This window comes from Schistosoma haematobium, chromosome ZW (genome assembly GCF_000699445.3).
Source record: "Schistosoma haematobium chromosome ZW, whole genome shotgun sequence".
Taxonomy (NCBI): Eukaryota; Metazoa; Platyhelminthes; class Trematoda; order Strigeidida; family Schistosomatidae; genus Schistosoma; species Schistosoma haematobium.
Genome location: NC_067195.1, coordinates 13,155,287 through 13,179,090, shown reverse-complemented (window position 1 = coordinate 13,179,090; position 23,804 = coordinate 13,155,287). Strand labels below are relative to the sequence as shown.

The 23,804-nt window shown below is 36.4% G+C and overlaps 1 protein-coding gene across 1 annotated transcript in view; it reads right to left on the bottom strand.

Moving 5' to 3' along the window:
• Positions 1-595: 595 nt before the first annotated feature.
• FRM-1_2 (DEAD (Asp-Glu-Ala-Asp) box helicase 1) overlaps positions 596-23,804 on the bottom strand; it is a 76,853-nt gene continuing 53,644 nt past the window's right edge. Inside the window, exons 16-21 of the mRNA XM_051210444.1 lie at positions 22,578-22,646; positions 9,989-10,141; positions 6,409-6,447; positions 3,784-3,907; positions 2,630-2,710; positions 596-1,477 (exon numbers count right to left, since the gene is read on the bottom strand). Coding sequence (XP_051070436.1) covers positions 3,797-3,907; positions 6,409-6,447; positions 9,989-10,141; positions 22,578-22,646 — 372 coding nt within the window. The 3' untranslated portion in view covers positions 596-1,477; positions 2,630-2,710; positions 3,784-3,796. The remainder of the gene's footprint in view (positions 1,478-2,629; positions 2,711-3,783; positions 3,908-6,408; positions 6,448-9,988; positions 10,142-22,577; positions 22,647-23,804) is intronic.

Sequence of the window (23,804 nt, the reverse complement as noted above, 5' to 3'; positions counted from 1 at the left end):
ATAAAGTATATTCGTACGTTACGACTATTTGCATAGATACTTCTGAAGCATTACTTACTAATGTTGTGATCGTTGAGTAAAGAATGCTGAGGTTGGTAAATTGGTTGACAAGATTATCAATCTTCATCTATTAAATTGGTTGGCACACAATTAAATATCCCAACCACTGATTACCTTGATTCACGAAGTTGACTAGTTTAGGTTGAAAGAAAGCTAGGAGCAACCATACCGAAGCTTGACTTTAGACTATGAAGTTATCAACTGTTGAACTGAGCTATACTGATAGGCACAGATTACCTGATTGGGGTCCGTGAGATTATTATGATTAACGGTTTGAGACGTCAGGTGAGATCCCTTAGCATAGATTGCAATGATAGAGATGTATCCAGTCTTGGTCTTTCCTTTAAATAATTCTATACTATTTTATCCTAATAGCGTATCCTTTATTCACGAATAATATTATGTTTCCTACTATCAGCAATAATTTTACTACGACTAACACTGATATATTAGACTCGACATTGCCTGTAACTGAGGTCCGAATTCCTCACCGCATAAAATATTGTTTGCTTTTCTATTAAAAAAAGGCAATATATCTGAACAATACAGAACGTATTTGGATACACAAAAAAGAGCAAAACGATACACGAAGTAATCATCATCACCATCATAAAGCCATATGTCATCAACAGGTGTTACAATATGATAGGGGAGTTAGCAGTGCGAATCCAATTACGAAACACACTAACACAAACCCACAGACAAATAAACAAGGATATAGGATAATCGGTTTATTCACTGTGCAAAACAACAATATTATCCTTACTATTTCGACGACAAGAAACATTAAATGCCAATCTTCGAATTGTAGTGCAGAAAATGGAAGAGGATTATCGAAAACATTATTTATTCTTGTCGTACTGTAGATGGTGTATATATATATATATATATATATATATATATATATATATATATATATATATAGAGGTGATTATTATTATTAATGACTTTATTCAACAATGATGAATAGTGATGTGAAATGAGTAGGCAGTAGGCAAGGTGTAGTAAGTCAAGAAGACGACAGCAGTGCTAATTCAGAATAGCATGTAAAAGATCATAATATGAACGACAACAACAACCACATAGAACGGATTATTAGTTTAACATAACATTGTAATGACTAGAAAAATCACTGCTTGCATGCACATACATACACGTACATAAAAAAGGAGCGAATAGAATATGATTGTCATGGTCTGAATGTATATAGTTACGCAATCCATATATATATTATAAAACAACTAACCATATAATCAAAGTACGATGGAAGATGATTAGTTTTAAGTAGTTCATGAGTAGTAATAATAATAGTCAGGTCAATCAACAGTAAATAGATACGTTTCATATTCATAAATCAGCATCACTTTACAAATAATAATAATTGCGATTTGACTACTTGAATATATTGGATTGTATTCTTTTCGTTGAAGACAACAATATGGTATTGTATTTCCGCGTATTATTAATTATGAATAAAAAAAGAGAAATAGTTTTACTCATTCATCGATTTATTCATTTTATAATCCAAAAGAGTATATGAAGAATGAGTGTATAGAACAATTAAAATATTCCATCAAAAATACATATAAACACCTAAATGAAAGTTTGAGAGAAAAAGCTTAGTCAGTAATTCCTTTTATATATATATGATTTAATATAGCATTGTATGCTTCAGATCGTGGTTAGTAGTGATTAGGGAATCAGTCACTTGATTAATGGCGACAGGAAGAAATATAAAGACATGACAAAGTGATTTCATCGTGAATAAGATGATCATGTATGCTATTATAGGTATGTGGTCAGTTCTGGTTTCCCGATTGCCTACAAGGTGGGTTTCATTCTATTATGAACCAGTCATTCAGAAGGTAGGAACTGTGCCATGCAAACCTAGGCGAATTTGTTCTAACTTTTGACCAAATACTAATAATTTAGACACCATGTGACTAACGAATCATTTTCCCCCACGTCCTTGCTAAATCTGTGCTTGTAAATTTTTATGTGTGTTTCGTCTAAGCACAAGTCTGTTTATAGCTTACTTTATTCGTTGTCTAAGCTGATTTTACTGTATCAAACTGAATCCTCTAGATTCAGACATGAACTCAGTTCACTAGTTAGCTGTGGTAATTTTATCGGTATATAACCTGCTTAGCTGATTTATAAGTTTATTTCTAAGGGCGAAATTATATATATATATATATATATATATATATATATATATATATATAGAGAGAGAGAGAGAGAGAGAGAGAGAGTTCACGCGCAGAACCCAAGCCTCTGGGGTTCGATCCCCTACGGTGTGGTATAAATACACACTATACTGAGCGACGCCATAGTACAACGAAACAGTTGTCCAATGCTTCCAGAGGTCTTCAATAGCTATTTAACTTAGGTCAACTGGTGATTTCAACATCTGACGACCTCTAAAAGCTCTACATTGATTTTTATTTGGGCATCTATTTGTGTAAATTGTCTCATTATTCCTTGATAATAGCTCGATAATCACTAACTGAACAAGTGTTTAGACACTGAACTCATAATAATAATAATAATAATACTAAACGATACTTACCGGTTCAGTATGAAGTCGTATTCTTGTTACACACAAAAGCAAAGGAACAAAATTTTTGCTTTTACATGACTGTAGTAAATTCTATTCATAAAAGAGAAAATGGAAAAATGCGACGTAGGAAGTATATATATATATATATATATATATATATATATATATATAACATAGAGATAGTAGTATTCAATAACTGCTTTTCGTTAATATATATGATACAACTAGCTATTCACATTTATTCATTCTTCGATCAATCAATTCATTCATTGATTCATCTAATTATTCAGTGACAATTCTACTCCTAACTGTCTCTTTATCCCATTCATTATCTAACTCACCCTCGCCTCAATTAAATTATATTATTGTTGTTCATTACGTAATTGGGTTTTGTTTTCCTCAGTTGATAAGATTATTTTTCAGTTTACTACTGCTACAACTATATTTCTTATCGGCTTTTCCGTTTACATATGCCTTATTTGGTAATACTTTCTTTTATATATTCTTGGTAAATTTTTTCAGTGTGTCGGTGTTTCTGTTGTATTCATATATCTTCATGATTGTTACCACTATCACCATTAGTATCCCTAACACACCAGGAGGAAGTATTATATCATTGTGTATTTAATACGTAAATCCTTGTCTATACTTATGTATGCTTGTTAGTACATAAGTTATGCGGTGTCACACTTTTTACTAACAAGCACACACACATACAAGCATTTACATGTAAAATGCCCAATGATATAATACTTTCTCATGGTGTGATAATGACAACAATCATGAAGATATGTGAATACAACAGAAACACCGACACACTGAAAAAAATTTACCAAGAATATATAAAAAAGAAAGTATTACCAAATAAGGCATATGTAAACGGAAAAGCCGATAAGAAATATAGTTGTAGCAGTAGTAAACTGAAAAATAATCTTATCAACTGAGGAAAAACAAAAACCCAATTACGTAATGAACAACAATAATATAATTTAATTGAGGCGAGGGTGAGTTAGATAATGAATGGGATAAAGAGACAGTTAGGAGTAGAATTGTCACTGAATAATTAGATGAATCAATGAATGAATTGATTGATCGAAGAATGAATAAATGTGAATAGCTAGTTGTATCATATATATTAACGAAAAGCAGTTATTGAATACTACTATCTCTATGTTTTTAAAGAACACTTTCTGATTTGGTTCTAATCTCCACTTGTCCAACAGGATTATTTAATACTGAAATATCTGGATCCAATTTAGTGACGGTTAACAACGCCATATTTAAATCCTATGGAAGTAGACAAAAACAGAAAACAACCGGCTTAATGAAAGAACATAGGACAAACGAGCTGGTTTTATAAAAGAAAACGATTGAGAGGGAAAAGACTGAAACTTAATCGACAGGAATACAATTCAAACATGGATCACTGTATTAACTTGAGACATAAATATCAATTGGATCAATGAAATGTAAATCCTCTAGGGGGTGTCCACGGACCTAGTAATTTTGCATGGATGATGACAAGCTTCGGTTATAGCAACAATGGTAATGGGAAACATCAGACATTGAGGTTATGGTTCGAAAAGACAGAATGAAAAGATGTGTATTTAAAAAACATTGGAATTGAAGACGTGGAGAAAGATCAAGATTAAATGCTTCTGTTTCATCGTGATCGATTCTGAGCCGCGTTACATGAATTATTCGAATACTGAACTTCATGGACTGATAACACATTCTGATTTGGTTGCTTTATATTTCCCATGATTACACTATATTCGATGACTATGGCGATCAATTATCTTTGCCACTGAAGAATTGCTAACATTTAGGGGGCCACTTTGTTAATAATGCCGGTGCTCATATATGTGTTAAAAATGTCATTTCAGCAACTTCCAGATAATTCTTTAATTTCTGACGCTGGGACTGTTTAGAAAAGGCAGAGATGATCAGCTTATGAAATAGTGCCAAGGTATGAACGAAAACTGTATAAGACTGGTATCCGTTGGTTTGTCTTCAATTCCTGAATAATATCAGATATGACTCAAAACAGAAGTTAGTGATGGTCTGTTGTAATTTTCTTTGATATCATTCATAGAAGGGGAACTCCCTGAACTAATTTGTTTCTCTTATTATATAACACTTTCATCTACCTATTTTTATTCATTTATTTGTTCAAGATTATACTCCCTCTGTTCTTTCTCTATCTCATCACAATATCATTTGATTATTAATGTGAAGCATATTTATTTTGGTGCTTATCTTCATCATTAATTATGTTTTAAATAAATAAAATAAAGAAATTAAACGATTGTGTCCATATCACCAGATAATTTCAGTTAGTAGATTACAAACAACATGCGAGACCAAACCAACAAAAGTCATTACACAAAGTTTCTACACTGTTCACATCAATAACAGTCAATGACCTGAAGAAATGATATAATGTTTGGTGTTGACCATCTCTCGTAGCTTTCTCCACCTAACCTACACTTCTATATTATCCAGAAGTATTTTATAATGGTCAAAGAATGCAGTGACAAGATAGGAGAATACACATAACACATACAAGCGATAGCGAGAAAATTGACAACAAATTTACTACTAGCTGAGGAATTAAGTTTCCTTTTGGTGGAGTTTTGTTCTCAGCTCAGAGAACAAAACTCCACCAAAATCATCCACCTGAGCTACAAATCTTCTCCACCATCTCAAAATTAAGTTTCCGTTTATTTATTTATATTTTTTGCATAACCCAATAAACAAAGGATAATCCAGTAGTATAAATACATCAATGCATTATCATGATGTAATATAGTAATAAATTACTCAGCAATAAAAACATACACACATATATATGTACACACCGATATATATGTAAATATATTTAACATAGAAACACGGTTAACTGGTGAAGATTACGCGTACGTAGAATGAATAAATAGTAGAAAAAGAGGGGCAGGAATTTGTGGAGCCTGTAAAATGTACATCGTTCCCGTCATCGACTGGCTTTCACAAACATATCTTCAGTAGTGACTGACTTCAAGATGCAGTTTCTGGATATTTCTAATGAGAAGCTGTGATCAAAAGTGGAATTCAACCACACCGTCTGATACAGTTATCTATCTTAGGCAATGGGAGATGACTGCGCAGTACCGTGAATTTATTGAATTTAGGCATACACACCATTGAATGTCGGCTCAGTGCTCGCAGCGAAACCTATAAGTCGTGGATTTAATTCCCGATGGGGTTGTAGATCCACACAGCTAAGACAAAACAATTATTCCATGCTTCGTGGTTTTCAATGGTTGTCTAGCTAATATCAAGTCCGTGATGTAAACCATATAAAAATAAATAGTAGTTGATATACATCAGTATGTGTGTATCAATCTATTGTTTACCAGTACGAAATGAGAATATACAAAAAAGATAAAACACAACGCATGCACCTACTGCTTATTTGATTACATGAAAATAGATATTTGCCGGAGAAGGTGCAGTCAGGTGTTGGATAACCGACTAACAATCACGAAAACATTATTTGACCATATAAATATTTGCAAAACCTTGAAACTATGTAACATACTTTTTTTAATTCAAGAGTTTGTTAAATACAGATATCTCACCGAATGATTGTTTAAATTAAAAGAAATGGAATTTATATTACAGTGACAAAGTATATACACACATACGCACTGTGTTGTTATTACTGTTTTATGGAAATAAAAATAAACAGAGAAAAAAACAGTTAAGATTTTTCTTTCTAATTTTTTATATTTAAATTAACAACTCACTTCATCAAAATCATTACTAGATATAGAATGTCCATTAGTCTGTTAAGGATAAAAACAGAACAGTTAATAGAAAAAAAGTAATTACAACATGGAAATAAAATTATATATGTAATGAGGTAAAGAAACTCTGGATAGTAATAACACAATTCTCAAACTATAAAGTATTACGATTGTCGGGAAGAGCTTGTAATTACCCTGTCGTTGATATTCAAGACCAAAGTTTGGACAGTCTTTGTTGGTGTATATGTGTATTCTGTATGGATTCCCTTCGAGGCCTAATATGTACCAAGAATAGTATGTAGGTATCATTCAAGGAATGAGTCATAGATGGCACGAAGTGTGTGTTCTCAATTCCACTGCTAGTCACAATTCATCTATTGTGTTAGAAAATTCTTGTAATAAAATAGTAATATCGGGGTATTTCGTATGGAATGTACATATGTCAACAAAGAGAGAACAAAATTTATTCTTAAATGTCTGTAATGAAATAGTTCAAAACCTTACCAATAATGATAGGAATACCATAAGCGTTATACAAGTTAGCGTCTATCTGGACCAAGATTTTAAGTGAATAACGATGTTTAAAGTGAAATGTAGGGAATTTGAGTCCTATTTTGAACATCAACAGTGAAAAGGAGGTAGACCTAGTTGACGAGTATCAAATAGGAACTAGAACGAGTAGCGATTTACATTTCTAACCCATGAACTATTTACACTGAAAAACATTTAAAAAACCATGTTTGGGGGTATTGATTAGTAATGAATGTCAAGATGAGTATTCTATTCTATTTGGAACTTGTCAGTTGGAGGCATAACTCCATTTCAGTATTCGTAGGTTTGGAATAAAACTTGAACACAGTAATTAAATCAATGGAAAGAAATGCACTTCTTCGATCATATTGCCAGCTAATAATATCCAAAACCTAAACAACTTATATGTTAAGACAACCGATAACAACTAAAATATAATATACCGATAGAGAGAAACTGATCAATTCAGTTGAAAATATGAATATTCCAGTTAAAAACTACGCAAAACATCCCCTCATCTCGCTAGAAACATAGAACCTTAAAAACTAATTATATTTTCCAAACCAAATCCACGGAATTTCTAAATACACTCAGATCTGAATGCATTTATCATTAAATTGGTAGTTTGAAATTTATTCAGAATCTCACCAAGCATTATCTACAACTACCTATTACTTGTTTTTATTAATTAACAAGAAGGAAATCCGGTAATAATTACATGTTTATAGAGAAAATTACACTCGTGTAATCAGTTGTTCAATTATCAACTTATTTCTTTTATACACCTCAATCACATGGAATAGATTGTTGTGAAATTTTACAACACTGTTATACAATCGACTTGAAATAATCTAGAGAACGGGGTAAGATCAAGCCACCCTAACTTTGTTGAAACTAACAGGATCGATTCGACAGAAACAAATTGCTCTATCTCAAAACAGACATATTCAACTAGACTACTACTATCAGATTCTCCTTGTTCATCAATGATGCTGTCCAGATACGTGAAAGATTCCACTTGTTACAGAGCTTCCCCATCAAGTGTGATTGGTTTGGTGCTTCTCGTGTTTTATTTGAGAATCTTGTTTTCTCCCTTGTGTATGTTGAGCCCTACTGCTGCTACACTGGCTGTCTTCACCTGCATTTGGATTTAGACCATTTGAATAACAATAATTATATATTGAAAATTGTAGAGCCTCTCACAGATGTTGGTGAATTTATGACAAAACAACTGTTCGCTCAAACATTTCTTGTTTCTAAATACTTTAAGCAAGTTTTGACAACTATGACTACTGAACACTTGTAATCGTTAAAATATTGAACAACGATCAACAGTGTTTTTAGCTATATCAATCAGTCGAACACAACGTACAACCTTGTATGTGTGTACATCGGTTCAGGTTGCTGTACTTCATTAGCACAACGAAAAGAAATTCCCAGTGATAGAAGTAGTAACAGAACTAGTGATAACAAAAAAATTTTAGGTATCGAAAATATAAGTCGACGAAGTAAAAAATATGAGGAATTAAGGAAATTAAGATCTAAAGGGTGGGTAGGATCTGTTTGTGATATAAACTACAAAATTTCTACTATTATTTTACTGAATGTTTCCGTTGTAGAAGATGCTCGAAGGAGTTAGAATTATATGAATATAAATTGCTCAGATTATTCGAAACATAATTCTGTGTAAATAATATCCTCTATAAACTTGGTGCCTAATTACTATCAAAAACTATTCCATCAAATTTCAACGAATGTCCCACACTAAGTGGTTTAATTTTGACAGTTTCATTGTTCACTAAAGAACTGGATTGATAACCAGCAGTAATCCGACCAGTGTAAATAGTCACCACAGTTATTATTATTATTCAGAGTATAAAATAAAAACATACAAATTAAACATTGATTAATATACTTCGAAATTCGATGGGAACTGTATATTATTAATCTTGGTATTTTACTTATAGGAAATTTGTTATTCTACAACACCAGTAGTTAAAGTTTACATGGGGAGAGATATTTTCTACTTATTTGCCAAGATCGTGTTGTTGTTGTTGTTATTATTATGCATAAATTTTGGCAAATTATTCAAATGTGTGGTTAAACGGTTGACCTTAGACTAATTGACCCACCAGACCATTTTAACGCTCATTAATGTAACAATAATAACTAATTCCGACTAGTTCCATGCATTACCTATAATTAGAATGGAGGTTTGTTGCGCAATCACCTTAGTAACCAAATGGAAATGGTTTAAGTGCATATATGTATATAGGAAGTCCCACCAAAGAGTGTTTCAAGATTGGCTTTAGTCGCAAATTCATTGTATACAATAATATGAGCCATAGGAAAACATAGTACTGTCTAGTACTATATCAAGTCCACATGAATTCTTCTAGCTTCCAGACAGACCGACCGACATATTTATCCTCCCTGAGCAATATTTTGACCTAGTCAATTATTCGCTCATGACCTTGATTGTTTTAATATGAACGTATGTATATGTATCACTAATCCTATCCGGCACGTCCTAAGATTATTTTTGTCTGGCTACAATTATTGATATCAGAAGGGGTCTTTTGTGGATATTATAGTAATCTTAATAATTGAGATCATGAGTCACTGCTGAGGAGTCCCACAACAGGATGAAATGACCGTCCAGTGCTTCCAGGTTTTCTATGGTGGTCTAGCTTCAATTGACTCATGATCTGAACTATTAAAATTAGTATAAATATTGAGTCACTTCACTTATTTTATTCCGTTATCTACTAACTCAAAATAAGTCGATAGTTGGATACGAGAGTAGCTGGGGTATTTCGTTATCACCACTCGAACAAATTGGAAGTCAAATCAACAGACTACTGAAACATAAATCCTCTAACAAATAACAATGGATATTACATACATTGTGATTAATATAAAAAGCTTTTGCATGATTAAAAAAACGAGAATAAAAATTGTCACTCACAAACTGTTCATTAAGTTCTTCACACGATTACTATGTTTATTCACACAGTTTAAAAAAATCAAAAGAAAAATAAGAACTTACATGAACAATCTGACCTGCAGTACTTGCAATAATACGTTCACTAACAGTTTTTGTAGTAGTCACTTCAGAACGTTTAACAGTACGTTTGATCATTTTACCATTTTCATCATGAAATGTTTCTGTTTCAATTTGCGGTTCACTTCTTTCAATCGACTAAAGAACAAATAATAGCAAATATTATGCAATGTATGCAAAAATTATTATTTTACACCTTTAGTAATTGACTTCTGTTTTGTTAATAATTTAGATGAATCAATTCACTTACGCCTGTTACCATTGATAGAGGAGCATAGGTCGCCTACCAACATTTTCCATCGAACTCTGTCCTGAGTGATCCTTTCCAGTTGCTGTTCATTTTTTCTATATCTGCTTTCAAATCCCAACTCAAAGTGCTCCTTGGTCTTCTATTCCTCCTTTTACCTTCGGGATTCCAAGTTGTGATGTAGTTTGATGATTTCCGTAATGTATATCCTATCTACCTCCAGCGTCTTTTCCCGATTTTCTCTCCAGCTGTAAGCTGATTTCTTTTCTCTCACAGTAGGCTGTTGCTGATAGTATATGGAAAACGGATATTGAGTATCTTACGTAGACAATTGTTTAGAAATACTTGTACATTTTTGATGATGGTTGTGGTAGTTCTCCAACTTTCATCTCCGTACAGCAGGACTGTCTTGACGTTCGTATTGAAAATCTTCACTTTAATATTAGTTGACCGTTGTTTTGAGTTCCATATGTCCTTAAACTTCAGGAATACTGTTCATGCATTGCTAATCCTCTCCTTTACGTTTGCATAAGATTCGCCTTGTTCATCAATGATGCTGTCCAGATACGTGAAAGATTCCACTTGTTACAGAGCTTCCCCATCAAGTGTGATTGGTTTGGTGCTTCTCGTGTTTTATTTGAGAATCTTGTTTTCTCCCTTGTGTATGTTGAGCCCTACTGCTGCTACACTGGCTGTCTTCACCTGCATTTGAATTTAGGTGTATATATGTCTATAAATGCTCTATCAACGATTATCTTAATGATGTCAGAAGCTATAAATTCATTGTATTTATTATGATGGTGATTTACAATAGGATATTTGCAATAGGGAATTACACAACCCTATGAAAAAATACTCATTAAACAAGTTAGTGGCTATTGAGTATCTATGGTAATTATTTACTAAGTGAATAAAGATCTAATGTTCAATGATGAGTGTAATGAGTCCTAAATACGAGTATGCTTATAGAAATTGAAATGCAAAAGTAGAATCAACTGATAAGTTCCACATACAGTGAAATATGCAATCTGAAATGGCGTATTAGCTAATAACCAGAAAATACAATATTACAAAATATCATCGCGATTGATTGTTGATATGGACTGGAATGTCAGATGGACTGAATGAAACAATTTGCACTATCTACAATGCAATAATTGACTCCAATCAAATGAATTTTATCTCTAGTAATTCGTTAGGTTGTTTTCAGTACACTGGAAGTATTTAAAATTATTCCTTTAAAACTCACCTACTTCATTGTTTAATTACATTTGAATAATAGAGGGAAAAAACTGCAGGAAAAGGACGATTGTTAAGAAAAGAGAAAAATTATTTATCCTAACGATGAAATTTCGCATATAAGATTAAAATGATACTGATAACACGGATAAGAAAGAATAGAGTGATAAAGAAAAAACTCCGTGATTATCGAAAAAAGGTGTTAGTAGAGATGAATGAAGCAATATGGAGTAGTTAGGTGAAGAACTCGGAGGAATAGACAGAAAAGAATGAAATGAATATATGCGCTTAACTTTCAGATCACTGACCAGGGACCCAATGGTTTCAATGTTCAGGTTTGAATAAATTTGTAATATATATATAACATGTAAATAAAAGGTTATAAGTGTAAACATGTAAATTAGAGTACTGGTGATGTTGGAATTGATATCTCACTCATAATAAAATCACTATGTTAAAAATCACACAAACAGATATTTATTAGTGAATATAAAGTTAACATGGTCATGTTTGTATAAATAGATTATTTATTAATACGAATGTGAATAGTAACAACTATAAAATGACATGAAAACATTGGTAATGATGATGGCACAATGGTATTTTATTACAAAATCGACTTCGTGTCATATATATATAACGATTGGAGATGATGACGACCATTCGCTGCTATTCAACTCAACTATTGCCCCCTTTGGATGACCCGCTGTTTAAAATTGTTCTTTAGGTCAGTAATAAATCTCATCATGAAGTATTCATAAATAATAATAAATATTTATACGCTACACACGTACTATTATCCTAGTTTAAGTAATACACAGACCAATCAGTGGTTATACATAGTTAATGTAGAATATGACCATCACTACTTCTACTATAATAACATAAACTACCACGATGAGATGAAGTTAACAAAAGAGATCGGCATAATTATAATATCAATGATGCTGAGAGCGACTACACATTGAAAATATAGTTGCAATAAACAATGCCACGCAAAATTCCCAATTAATGGAGTTATCACGCAGGTATGCTGCATTTTACTCAACAAAATAGCTAAGACTAATAACTCTATGGACTGATACACTTTTAGTTTGGCCGTATAGTAGTTATCAGTCTTAAGCTTTATATCTACAAAATTTCGTTTAGAAAGTTCAATCGTACAGCTGCATTTCATGAAGTGAAAAGTTTTTTATTCTCAAAAAATAATTGGATTTATTCAAATTGTCACATTTTGGAAATGGTACGTATAAATAAATACAAAAGGCTAATAGAATAAATAAAATATAAGTAAAAATATGAAGGATCAGATAATACCCGAAAATAAGCAGAATAAGGTATATGCAAATTAAAATAATGCAAAAAAGTTAATATCTCCTTTATGGAACATGACTATAAATAAAGTCTGGAATTTGGGACTCAGCGACTGAGAATCGAACACTTCAACCACTGAAATATTCGCATGAAAATTAGGCTTTATTTAATTATTGGTGTAGATTGTTCTCATTTAATAACAGTCCTCGTCATCGATTGCAATCAATGAGCATCAGAGAGCATTGAAGAGATGGTTTGAGACTACTCTCAACAAGTGCATACCCATGATCAAACAAAGTGTGGAACCTAGAGGTTTCGCTGTATCACAACTAGCAGCAAATCCAAGGCCAAAATGAACACATTTCTAAATTCAGTCAATTAGCAATGAAGTGGGACAATCAACTAATGCTATTTCACATAATGTATGACTAATTACATGGCGAAATCAATCGAAAAATAAAACTTCTAGAAACCTAGCACAACAAGATATATAATTGCATACTCATCAAGAAGGTTAATTCAATTTTTGCAAATTTGAACTTATCATTATTTAACAGTACAATTAAAGAAATTAAAGCACTCAGTCAATATATTAAAATTTATCAAATACATTAAGCATATGAGAACAGCAATTAATTGGTTACAGTGAAGTAGTGAGTGACTAATGTCATGTTTATCTAGTTTCAATCAATCAGGATGTAATGTTCAGGTCACTAATCTAATTGAATCGACATAAAATGTACTGTGTCGAGATGTTAGATAGTTGAAGGTAATCCACAGGAATCCGATCAGTCCTTAAAAGATAAAGTGAGCACTACGTCTTTCAATACTCAGAGATCAATTATTTGTAAACACATCTCAGTCCGGTATGTGGTCAGTTGCAGCCTGAATAGTTCAATATGATAACGTTTAAGACTGTGGGACTAGGTGGTGCGGTTTCGAATCCTACAGGCTCAAAACAACAATTCCCTCGATATTACAAGGAGACCCTGCTGACGAGTGCCAACTACTATGAAGCATAGATCCTCCGACCACCTAATGTAGAACAATTTTAGGTCTACCGAAAAAAAAATGTAAACAACTTTATACCAGTGTGCATGTACATGCACCAGATAGAGTATAGTGTAAATGAAAAACTGAGTCATCGAAGACAAATCATACTAGGTCTCAGTCCAAAAAAAGAAACAAGACAGTAAAGAGATGTGATGTAACCACAATATGCAAAACAAAAAATGTAGATGAAAGAAAACAAATACTAGACAAAAAATAATTACAACAATAATAATAAAAGAAGCAAACGATAATCGACAGGTCTACCGTAATTACACACAACATTTCCAACTTCATTATATACTACATTTATTTATTCTCAACTAGTTTAATTCCATTATCAACATCATCATGCTTTCTATCAAATTAGTATTAAAATGAATAAAAATGACGGTTAGTATGACGAGTTGTTGGACGTTTTCATGGATATAATCTCCTTCAAGTGAATTATATTTGTATATGACCGCTAACCACAATCCATATTTTCTAGAGGAAAGAAATTTAACGAAAAGCAAACATTGACTACTACTACGAGTACTACTGCTTGTCAAGTGGCCTTTGGGAGAAAGATTTAATTACTTTCAGCGTTTACTAAACAACTATTAATGTCAATATTACACAAGTGAAATAAAGATTTAAATTCGTATGATCATTAAATATAAGTTGATAAAGAAAGAAATGAAATTATAATTAATGTAAATAACAGTCATCGACACAACACATACACAAATACGCCTAAGTGGCAAGCTTTAAAGTTATGATGGAAATAAATTAAATGAAAAAGAATCACCAGTATTTCATGGATTAATAATGCATGTACTACTGATCAGTACTCCAATTTGAAGTAAATTATTCTATTGTGAAATAATTTACGGTAATTCTTAATAATTACATATGATTGTAAGGTTCTTCCAATATGAAATGAGATGTATACAAACTAAATTAACCTGGTCACTAATACATACAATATACATCAAGAATAATCCCACCTCCTTCATACGACAGAAGAAACGGGAACCAGAATTCAGAAAGCCTTACTAACTCAACAACCGGCACGAGGACTTGAAGTTCTAGGTTCGATCAATGACTGTGTTATGGATGAATAATTCTGAAGAATAGAATGTTTCTTAATTGTTAGGTTATCTAACTGAAACCAGTTCATGATGTAAGACTGTATATATATATATATATATATATATATATATATATATATATATATATTCAAAAATACCCTGCAAAGTACAGATTTCGTCGTAGAATACAAGCCAGTACATTTGAATCATTGACTAAAGTTTGTCATAGGGACAGAGATCAGAAACGGACAATATTCTTCGAGGAAGAATTTACGGAATATAAAGAATGGGTATTATCTTAAGACAGTGTGTACCATTCAAAGCCATTTCAAGTCATATCATAGTCGAACGTCTTCAACCAATAGTTTGGTCACCACCAACGGGTCAATTTACACCTATTTCCAGTCTTACCAACTACAAACACAGATCATGAACAAGGGAGTTTAACAAATATAAGAATTTACTAGGATCAAATCAGTAGAGTATTAAAAATTTATGGTGAATAAATAGAGAAAAGTGAAACATTTAAAAAAGACAATTCTATCATCCACGCACACATGCTTTTGGTGAATTGAAGTTGATGATTATTCATCCCTATCTGATATGACTGAGTTAATTTTTCTTCATTAAAAATACTTGAATAAACTTTCGTAAAACATAAACAATACGAATAAATTCTATTAGTTTTGGTAAAGAATGTAGTGTAGTGGTTATTTAGCTAAATTATTTTACGAAGATTCGTTTAATCTGCATTTTGTATTCGTTACAGATTCATCTCAGTTAAATTACTACTGAAAAGCAGAACGAAGCACTGAACAGCTGTTTAATGTATAAAGCTCATCAACATTGAATATCAACGACTGCACTAGGGGATAAAAATTAGGTACTTTTATGGTGTAAGCATAATCATGGTTAGAATCATTAAGGTGGAGTCCAATGATATATGATTTCAACGTCAATGACGTGCCAGAACTGAGATAAAATAGAGACAATTAAGGTCCAAAACTCTCTTCATCAACACGAAACGTATTCAATAAAACTGACAGATACCAATTTGGGTTTTCCATACATATTCTTATTGAGCATTGTGTATTAGATCAAATACAGTAGTGAATGAGTTTCTTTGTTTACTTTTTAAGATCGTACAAGTACTTACCTTAGTAGATAACTGAGAACAGGATAGGATCCGTGTCTATGAATTTGTAGTGCATTCAACTTTTAATGTTTAATATGTGTGGAATATCTAGCATCTATTTGTTCATTTAGTAAGTGAATGCTGTGTACAAAAGCATAATTTTCATTGAGAATTTCGTTTCAGACTCCAACGTTTGCTTAATTTACTTATTTCCATACAATAAGTTGGGATGCACTAGTATCGTATTCATAGAAGTTATACTGAAACAGGTTTTGATGATTAAAATAAAAGCTTCAGTGGAAATCATGCCTTCATACACAGCAATGACACCCCAAATGAGTGAAGAAAATGCTCGATATCACACTTCTATTGAATATAGAAAAAAGATGGTTGTCTTCATACATGGATACAGGAGCAACAAAGCGAAGTTAAAGGTGCGAAGTGGAGAGATAGAAAATCGAAAATAAGCACGAATATAAACAAAAAATTAATCATATGAATGAGTGGATGAATCAATGAGAAATGACTCATCACTAACCTAAGCATTTATTAATTCACGAGATTAAACGAATTTGCGTGACATAAAACGAGAAAGAAATAGGAAGATAGAAAACAAGGAAGATAAAATGCCATCAGACTAAGTATTATCATTATAATATATATAAGAAATAACATCACACACGATACCAGATATGCATAATGAACAAGTCATTTTGACATCTGATTATCATGGTTACTGGGTTATTAAGATGCAGAAAGGAAATGGAGATGTAAACTATTCAAAAAGTTTGTCAGTAAGACATTGACTATTACACATTATTTCAGGTGGATTAATACCGCTCGACCACTTCCAACCTACTACTACTACTACTACTACTACTACTACTACTACTACTACTACTACTACTACTACTACTACTACTACTACTACTACTACTACTACTACTACTACTACTACTACTACTACTGCTACTGCTACTGCTGCTGCTGCTGCTGCTGCTGCTGCTGCTGCTGCTGCTGCTGCTGCTGCTGCTGCTGCTGCTGCTGCTGCTGCTGCTGCTGCTGCTGCTGCTGCTGCTGCTGCTGCTGCTGCTGCTGCTGCTGCTGCTGCTGCTGCTGCTGCTGCTGCTGCTGCTGCTGCTGCTGCTGCTGCTGCTGCTGCTGCTGCTGCTGCTGCTGCTGCTGCTGCTGCTGCTGCTGCTGCTGCTGCTGCTGCTGCTGCTGCTGCTGCTGCTGCTGCTGCTGCTGCTGCTGCTGCTGCTGCTGCTGCTGCTGCTGCTGCTGCTGCTGCTGCTGCTGCTGCTGCTGCTGCTGCTGCTGCTGCTGCTGCTGCTGCTGCTGCTGCTGCTGCTGCTGCTGCTGCTGCTGCTGCTGCTGCTGCTGCTGCTGCTGCTGCTGCTGCTGCTGCTGCTGCTGCTGCTGCTGCTGCTGCTGCTGCTGCTGCTGCTGCTGCTGCTGCTGCTGCTGCTGCTGCTGCTGCTGCTGCTGCTGCTGCTGCTGCTGCTGCTGCTGCTGCTGCTGCTGCTGCTGCTGCTGCTGCTGCTGCTGCTGCTGCTGCTGCTGCTGCTGCTGCTGCTGCTGCTGCTGCTGCTGCTGCTGCTGCTGCTGCTGCTGCTGCTGCTGCTGCTGCTGCTGCTGCTGCTGCTGCTGCTGCTGCTGCTGCTGCTGCTGCTGCTGCTGCTGCTGCTGCTGCTGCTGCTGCTGCTGCTGCTGCTGCTGCTGCTGCTGCTGCTGCTGCTGCTGCTGCTGCTGCTGCTGCTGCTGCTGCTGCTGCTGCTGCTGCTGCTGCTGCTGCTGCTGCTGCTGCTGCTGCTGCTGCTGCTGCTGCTGCTGCTGCTGCTGCTGCTGCTGCTGCTGCTGCTGCTGCTGCTGCTGCTGCTGCTGCTGCTGCTGCTGCTGCTGCTGCTGCTGCTGCTGCTGCTGCTGCTGCTGCTGCTGCTGCTGCTGCTGCTGCTGCTGCTGCTGCTGCTGCTGCTGCTGCTGCTGCTGCTGCTGCTGCTGCTGCTGCTGCTGCTGCTGCTGCTGCTGCTGCTGCTGCTGCTGCTGCTGCTGCTGCTGCTGCTGCTGCTGCTGCTGCTGCTGCTGCTGCTGCTGCTGCTGCTGCTGCTGCTGCTGCTGCTGCTGCTGCTGCTGCTGCTGCTGCTGCTGCTGCTGCTGCTGCTGCTGCTGCTGCTGCTGCTGCTGCTGCTGCTGCTGCTGCTGCTGCTGCTGCTGCTGCTGCTGCTGCTGCTGCTGCTGCTGCTGCTGCTGCTGCTGCTGCTGCTGCTGCTGCTGCTGCTGCTGCTGCTGCTGCTGCTGCTGCTGCTGCTGCTGCTGCTGCTGCTGCTGCTGCTGCTGCTGCTGCTGCTGCTGCTGCTGCTGCTGCTGCTGCTGCTGCTGCTGCTGCTGCTGCTGCTGCTGCTGCTGCTGCTGCTGCTGCTGCTGCTGCTGCTGCTGCTGCTGCTGCTGCTGCTGCTGCTGCTGCTGCTGCTGCTGCTGCTGCTGCTGCTGCTGCTGCTGCTGCTGCTGCTGCTGCTGCTGCTGCTGCTGCTGCTGCTGCTGCTGCTGCTGCTGCTGCTGCTGCTGCTGCTGCTGCTGCTGCTGCTGCTGCTGCTGCTGCTGCTGCTGCTGCTGCTGCTGCTGCTGCTGCTGCTGCTGCTGCTGCTGCTGCTGCTGCTGCTGCTGCTGCTGCTGCTGCTGCTGCTGCTGCTGCTGCTGCTGCTGCTGCTGCTGCTGCTGCTGCTGCTGCTGCTGCTGCTGCTGCTGCTGCTGCTGCTGCTGCTGCTGCTGCTGCTGCTGCTGCTGCTGCTGCTGCTGCTGCTGCTGCTGCTGCTGCTGCTGCTGCTGCTGCTGCTGCTGCTGCTGCTGCTGCTGCTGCTGCTGCTGCTGCTGCTGCTGCTGCTGCTGCTGCTGCTGCTGCTGCTGCTGCTGCTGCTGCTGCTGCTGCTGCTGCTGCTGCTGCTGCTGCTGCTGCTGCTGCTGCTGCTGCTGCTGCTGCTGCTGCTGCTGCTGCTGCTGCTGCTGCTGCTGCTGCTGCTGCTGCTGCTGCTGCTGCTGCTGCTGCTGCTGCTGCTGCTGCTGCTGCTGCTGCTGCTGCTGCTGCTGCTGCTGCTGCTGCTGCTGCTGCTGCTGCTGCTGCTGCTGCTGCTGCTGCTGCTGCTGCTGCTGCTGCTGCTGCTGCTGCTGCTGCTGCTGCTGCTGCTGCTGCTGCTGCTGCTGCTGCTGCTGCTGCTGCTGCTGCTGCTGCTGCTGCTGCTGCTGCTGCTGCTGCTGCTGCTGCTGCTGCTGCTGCTGCTGCTGCTGCTGCTGCTGCTGCTGCTGCTGCTGCTGCTGCTGCTGCTGCTGCTGCTGCTGCTGCTGCTGCTGCTGCTGCTGCTGCTGCTGCTGCTGCTGCTGCTGCTGCTGCTGCTGCTGCTGCTGCTGCTGCTGCTGCTGCTGCTGCTGCTGCTGCTGCTGCTGCTGCTGCTGCTGCTGCTGCTGCTGCTGCTGCTGCTGCTGCTGCTGCTGCTGCTGCTGCTGCTGCTGCTGCTGCTGCTGCTGCTGCTGCTGCTGCTGCTGCTGCTGCTGCTGCTGCTGCTGCTGCTGCTGCTGCTGCTGCTGCTGCTGCTGCTGCTGCTGCTCTGCTGCTGCTACTGCTACTACTGCTGCTGCTACTACTACTACTACTACTACTACTGCTACTACTACTACTACTACTACTACTACTACTACTACTACTACTACTACTACTACTACTACTACTACTACTACTACTACTACTACTACTACTACTACTACTACTACTACTACTACTACGCAACAGTGACGAAGAGTTAAAACACAAGGTAAAATATTCAAAAGTAATAAAATAGGAGCATGTTGTGTTCTGTAAAACACTAACTGCGATTAAAATCAATGTGGCTTTTATAACTTAAAAGTTGTCTAGTCTGTGTAAAAGAAGAGTATTTATTTTCATATCATGCGATATAGAAAGTGTGTTGACCTTGTCTGGAATCTAATTCAAACTGACACAAGAATAAGATATGGCCGTTACGTAGTTGAATTTCGAAACTAGTTATAATGGGGGAAATTTCAGAGGTGTGTATAGAGGTGAAATAAACACACTTTGTAAATCAATAATGGATGGGAATGTGATTATTAAATTGGTTGAGAAAAATGGAGAGGGGAACGGTTTGTGAAACGGCCTCGTGGTTTGTAAGACTGCGTAGAACTGGCATTTGCCAGACCATGACAACTACACTGGATGGTACCCTATAGATGGTGCAACTCAAGGGCTGGCGACATTATCAGACAAGATTCAGAATTTAAACTAGTGACGATCCTACAACAGTTTTCTTTTGCGTTATTTATAAAAATGAGATGAGTTTCATCAACTGAAAGAAGTTTTTAATAGCTGTTTTTTTTCTGAACTGTATCTTCTATTTGGCACCATTCATTCATGTTCATTTGTGTTTTTCTGTTTATACAACCCTAGGCTCTTTTATTTCTTCACAATACTATCGTTCTGTTTGCGGGATGAGTATATTTTTGGTGCCTAGATTTTGTATTAAAAGATAGGTAATTATTAAAGACCACGAATCGCTAAATAGTTGTCCAATGTACATCCGCAATATTACGAACTGCTAAAAATTGTGAATGTAAGCCATAGGATATCAATAGGGTGAGTGGAATAATATGTTAGTAACAAGCCTTCAAGGGGTTTGATCCTTAGCGGCGTATTTGGAGTCCACTCTATTGATGAGTCCCGACTATATAGGGTGGAAACAGCAATTAAATGTCCTTCTCCGCAATTCTTAAATGGAAAGCAAACAAGAACAAATGAAGATTAGTAAACTGGCAGTGATAACTAGTCACAAACGTAAACATCATAACGCGTAGATTTTGTGCTTGTGAAACAAATCGTTTTTAAAAGCTCACTCAAATTAAGGCGAGATGATAGTAATTATATCAACTAGAACAACAATGAGAATGTTTCATAACTATGAACAATACAACCAGTTAAAGAGTATAACACAGCAAAAATTATCATCGAAGTAACTGAAATATAACTTTCCTTTTCTAGCTAGTCATTTTGTGCAAAATACATGAAGACATAAATGTTAGAAAACTATACTGACCCTTTAAACAAAATGTGTACACATCAGAATTCTTAAAATTTTGTTTAGTTAACATTTCTGATAGACAGTAGTGTTCTTTGGACCATGGATATGAGACAAACCTGTATAACAGTTTTTCATCTTACGTTTTGTACTGTCAGACATTGGATCAGTAGTTAAATCTAACAAAATGTGCTCTGTGTACTAAACAACACTGAAAGTCTGTTGAATTCAATATCATGTGTATGATTGAGGGTAGATATGTGCAATGTTAATAATGAATCTTAAAGAAGAATAAGAAAACCATACAATAGCTCTTCTATTTATTCTGAAAGTGGTTTTAAGGAGATCAGTTTAATTCGTAGGTTATATTTGTTATAACCTGATCTTCATCGGGGGATCGTCTCACAAGTGACTTCCAGATGTTCCCGAATTTTTGGTGGAAAGCTATAACTAGTAGTTGAGTTTAGATACATCCGGAGTAAAAACAAATGTCACCAAAAGACTCCGATTCAACTCATTAAGAATTCACTGCAAGAGCTGAAGACTCGGGTCTGATCCTTGACGAGGTTGTAGATGCCCACAGCTAGTCAGTCCCATACTAGGACGGAACAGCTGTCCACCAGTGTTCCCCAGTTCTCAATGGTAACCCAATCGAGATCAAACAATGATGACTATTCCCGTTATTCGTTAATCACTTAATTATTTGATGTCGAATCTATGGCGAGACTGCTTTTACGACTAAATTGGATTTAAACAAATAGTTGTGCATTTAAGACAAAACAAACAAACGAGTAACATCTATATTCAAAGAATAAATAACACAATGAATACATAATCTCTTTACTAAACTAGTTCCAAACATTTCAGATTAAAACAGAAAAGTAAACAATCGTTTATGGATATATTCTAAAAGAACACATCTTCAATAGATTGACAATGTGTGTGTACATTTCAGATTAGTGTTGTTGTTTTTCCCCCGTCAAATTGTTTATTTGAAGATATAACAGACGACATTTCAATCGTGCATATCTTCAAAAAGGTCACAGGTCAAACATAGAAACAGATGCACAAATGCAAACAAAATAAAGTACCAGTGAAAAGAAGAAAAGGCGGGAGCACTGGTTACAACAGCAGTGAGAAAGGACACATTGAGTGAAAATTAGTAAACATCTTTAATTATATGCACAATTCTCACTGTTTTTTAATCCACGTAAGTAGGTGGTAGGTTAGAACAAAATGCGCTTGTGTAAACACAGATGACCCATTTAAACTGGAGTCTAGCAATAATAATAATAATAATAATAATAATAATAATAATAATAATAATAATAATAATAATAATAATAATAATAATAAACAATTATAAACACCATTACTCAGCAACGGTCGCCAACAATAACGGCGATACCAATAAGCAAAATGAATTAATGCAACTAACCTGCATTGTTTGTCGAATTGATGGTTCTAAAATAGTCGGATCAATATATGACCACCCCTTCACTTTCCGCTGTATATACACATATGTTTTGAATAAAAAATCAAGTAGATTGATAAAGCGAATAAAAGTTCAATCAAATATTTGAAACAGAAACGGAGAAACGCATTAATCAATCAAGTAACAATAAGGTTACACAATAAAAATCAGAAGAATGAAGGTCATATTGTCCAGGTTACTATTACTCAATAGAAAACAACAAAAAAGACCCAAGCTCGAAAAGTAATAGATACAACTACAATTCGATTCAAGTAAGTCAGTTAGTCGTAACGCAGCACATAACATATGTGTACATCGGCTTAAGTCGCTATGTCCCATTAGCACAGAAAAATCAACTGAGAATGTCTACGGGGGAGACATTATTTATAATGTATGTTGTCTATTGCCTAGTCTGTGATCGTATGTTGGTATATTATTGCTGATAAAGTGAATTATTATTTCACTGAAAACATCTTAGCTAGACCAACAGTGAAAACCTGGAAGAACTGGACGGCTGTTTCATCCTAGCACAGGACACCTCAGCAGTGTGCATCCACGATTCCGCACGCAGGAGTCGAACCCAGAAACTTCGATCTTGTACATGAACGCTTAAACTTCAGATCACTGAGCCGGTATCCAACGATGCACAAATGTAACTTCGATCAATCTACGATATTGTGCGACTATCTTTCATTGTGCCCGCTGAGCACCTTCTACACACTTGACAGTTTTGCCCCGCTGGTCACAGTTTCTCACTAGAACTCTGGAATTTTTCTCGAGTGAAAGGTTGTAGAAATTGTTGAGTTTGTTATTAGAAATAATAATTATAAACAGACATTAAGCTTAACCTCATACACTACAAATTTAGATGTATTAAGCTAAGAGTTGATGTTTTATGTAAACGGTATTTTAAGCTAAATGTAACCATTTTCTTCAAGATACTAAGTAGATTATCTTCTATATTTAAGTAATGCAATTCAGTTTGTGAAATAGCCGAGTTATCGTAACTGAATATCACTAGTAAACGTGATTTGTGGTTTTAAATCTACTCATACACATACTTTCTCGTTGAGGATATGAAACCGTCTGACACAATATATTGCGTGAAACAAATTCGCTACCATAATCTTATATCACACACATTAGGTAATTATTTTCCTATATTCCTTCTTCCATGTTTTAGATGCTCCT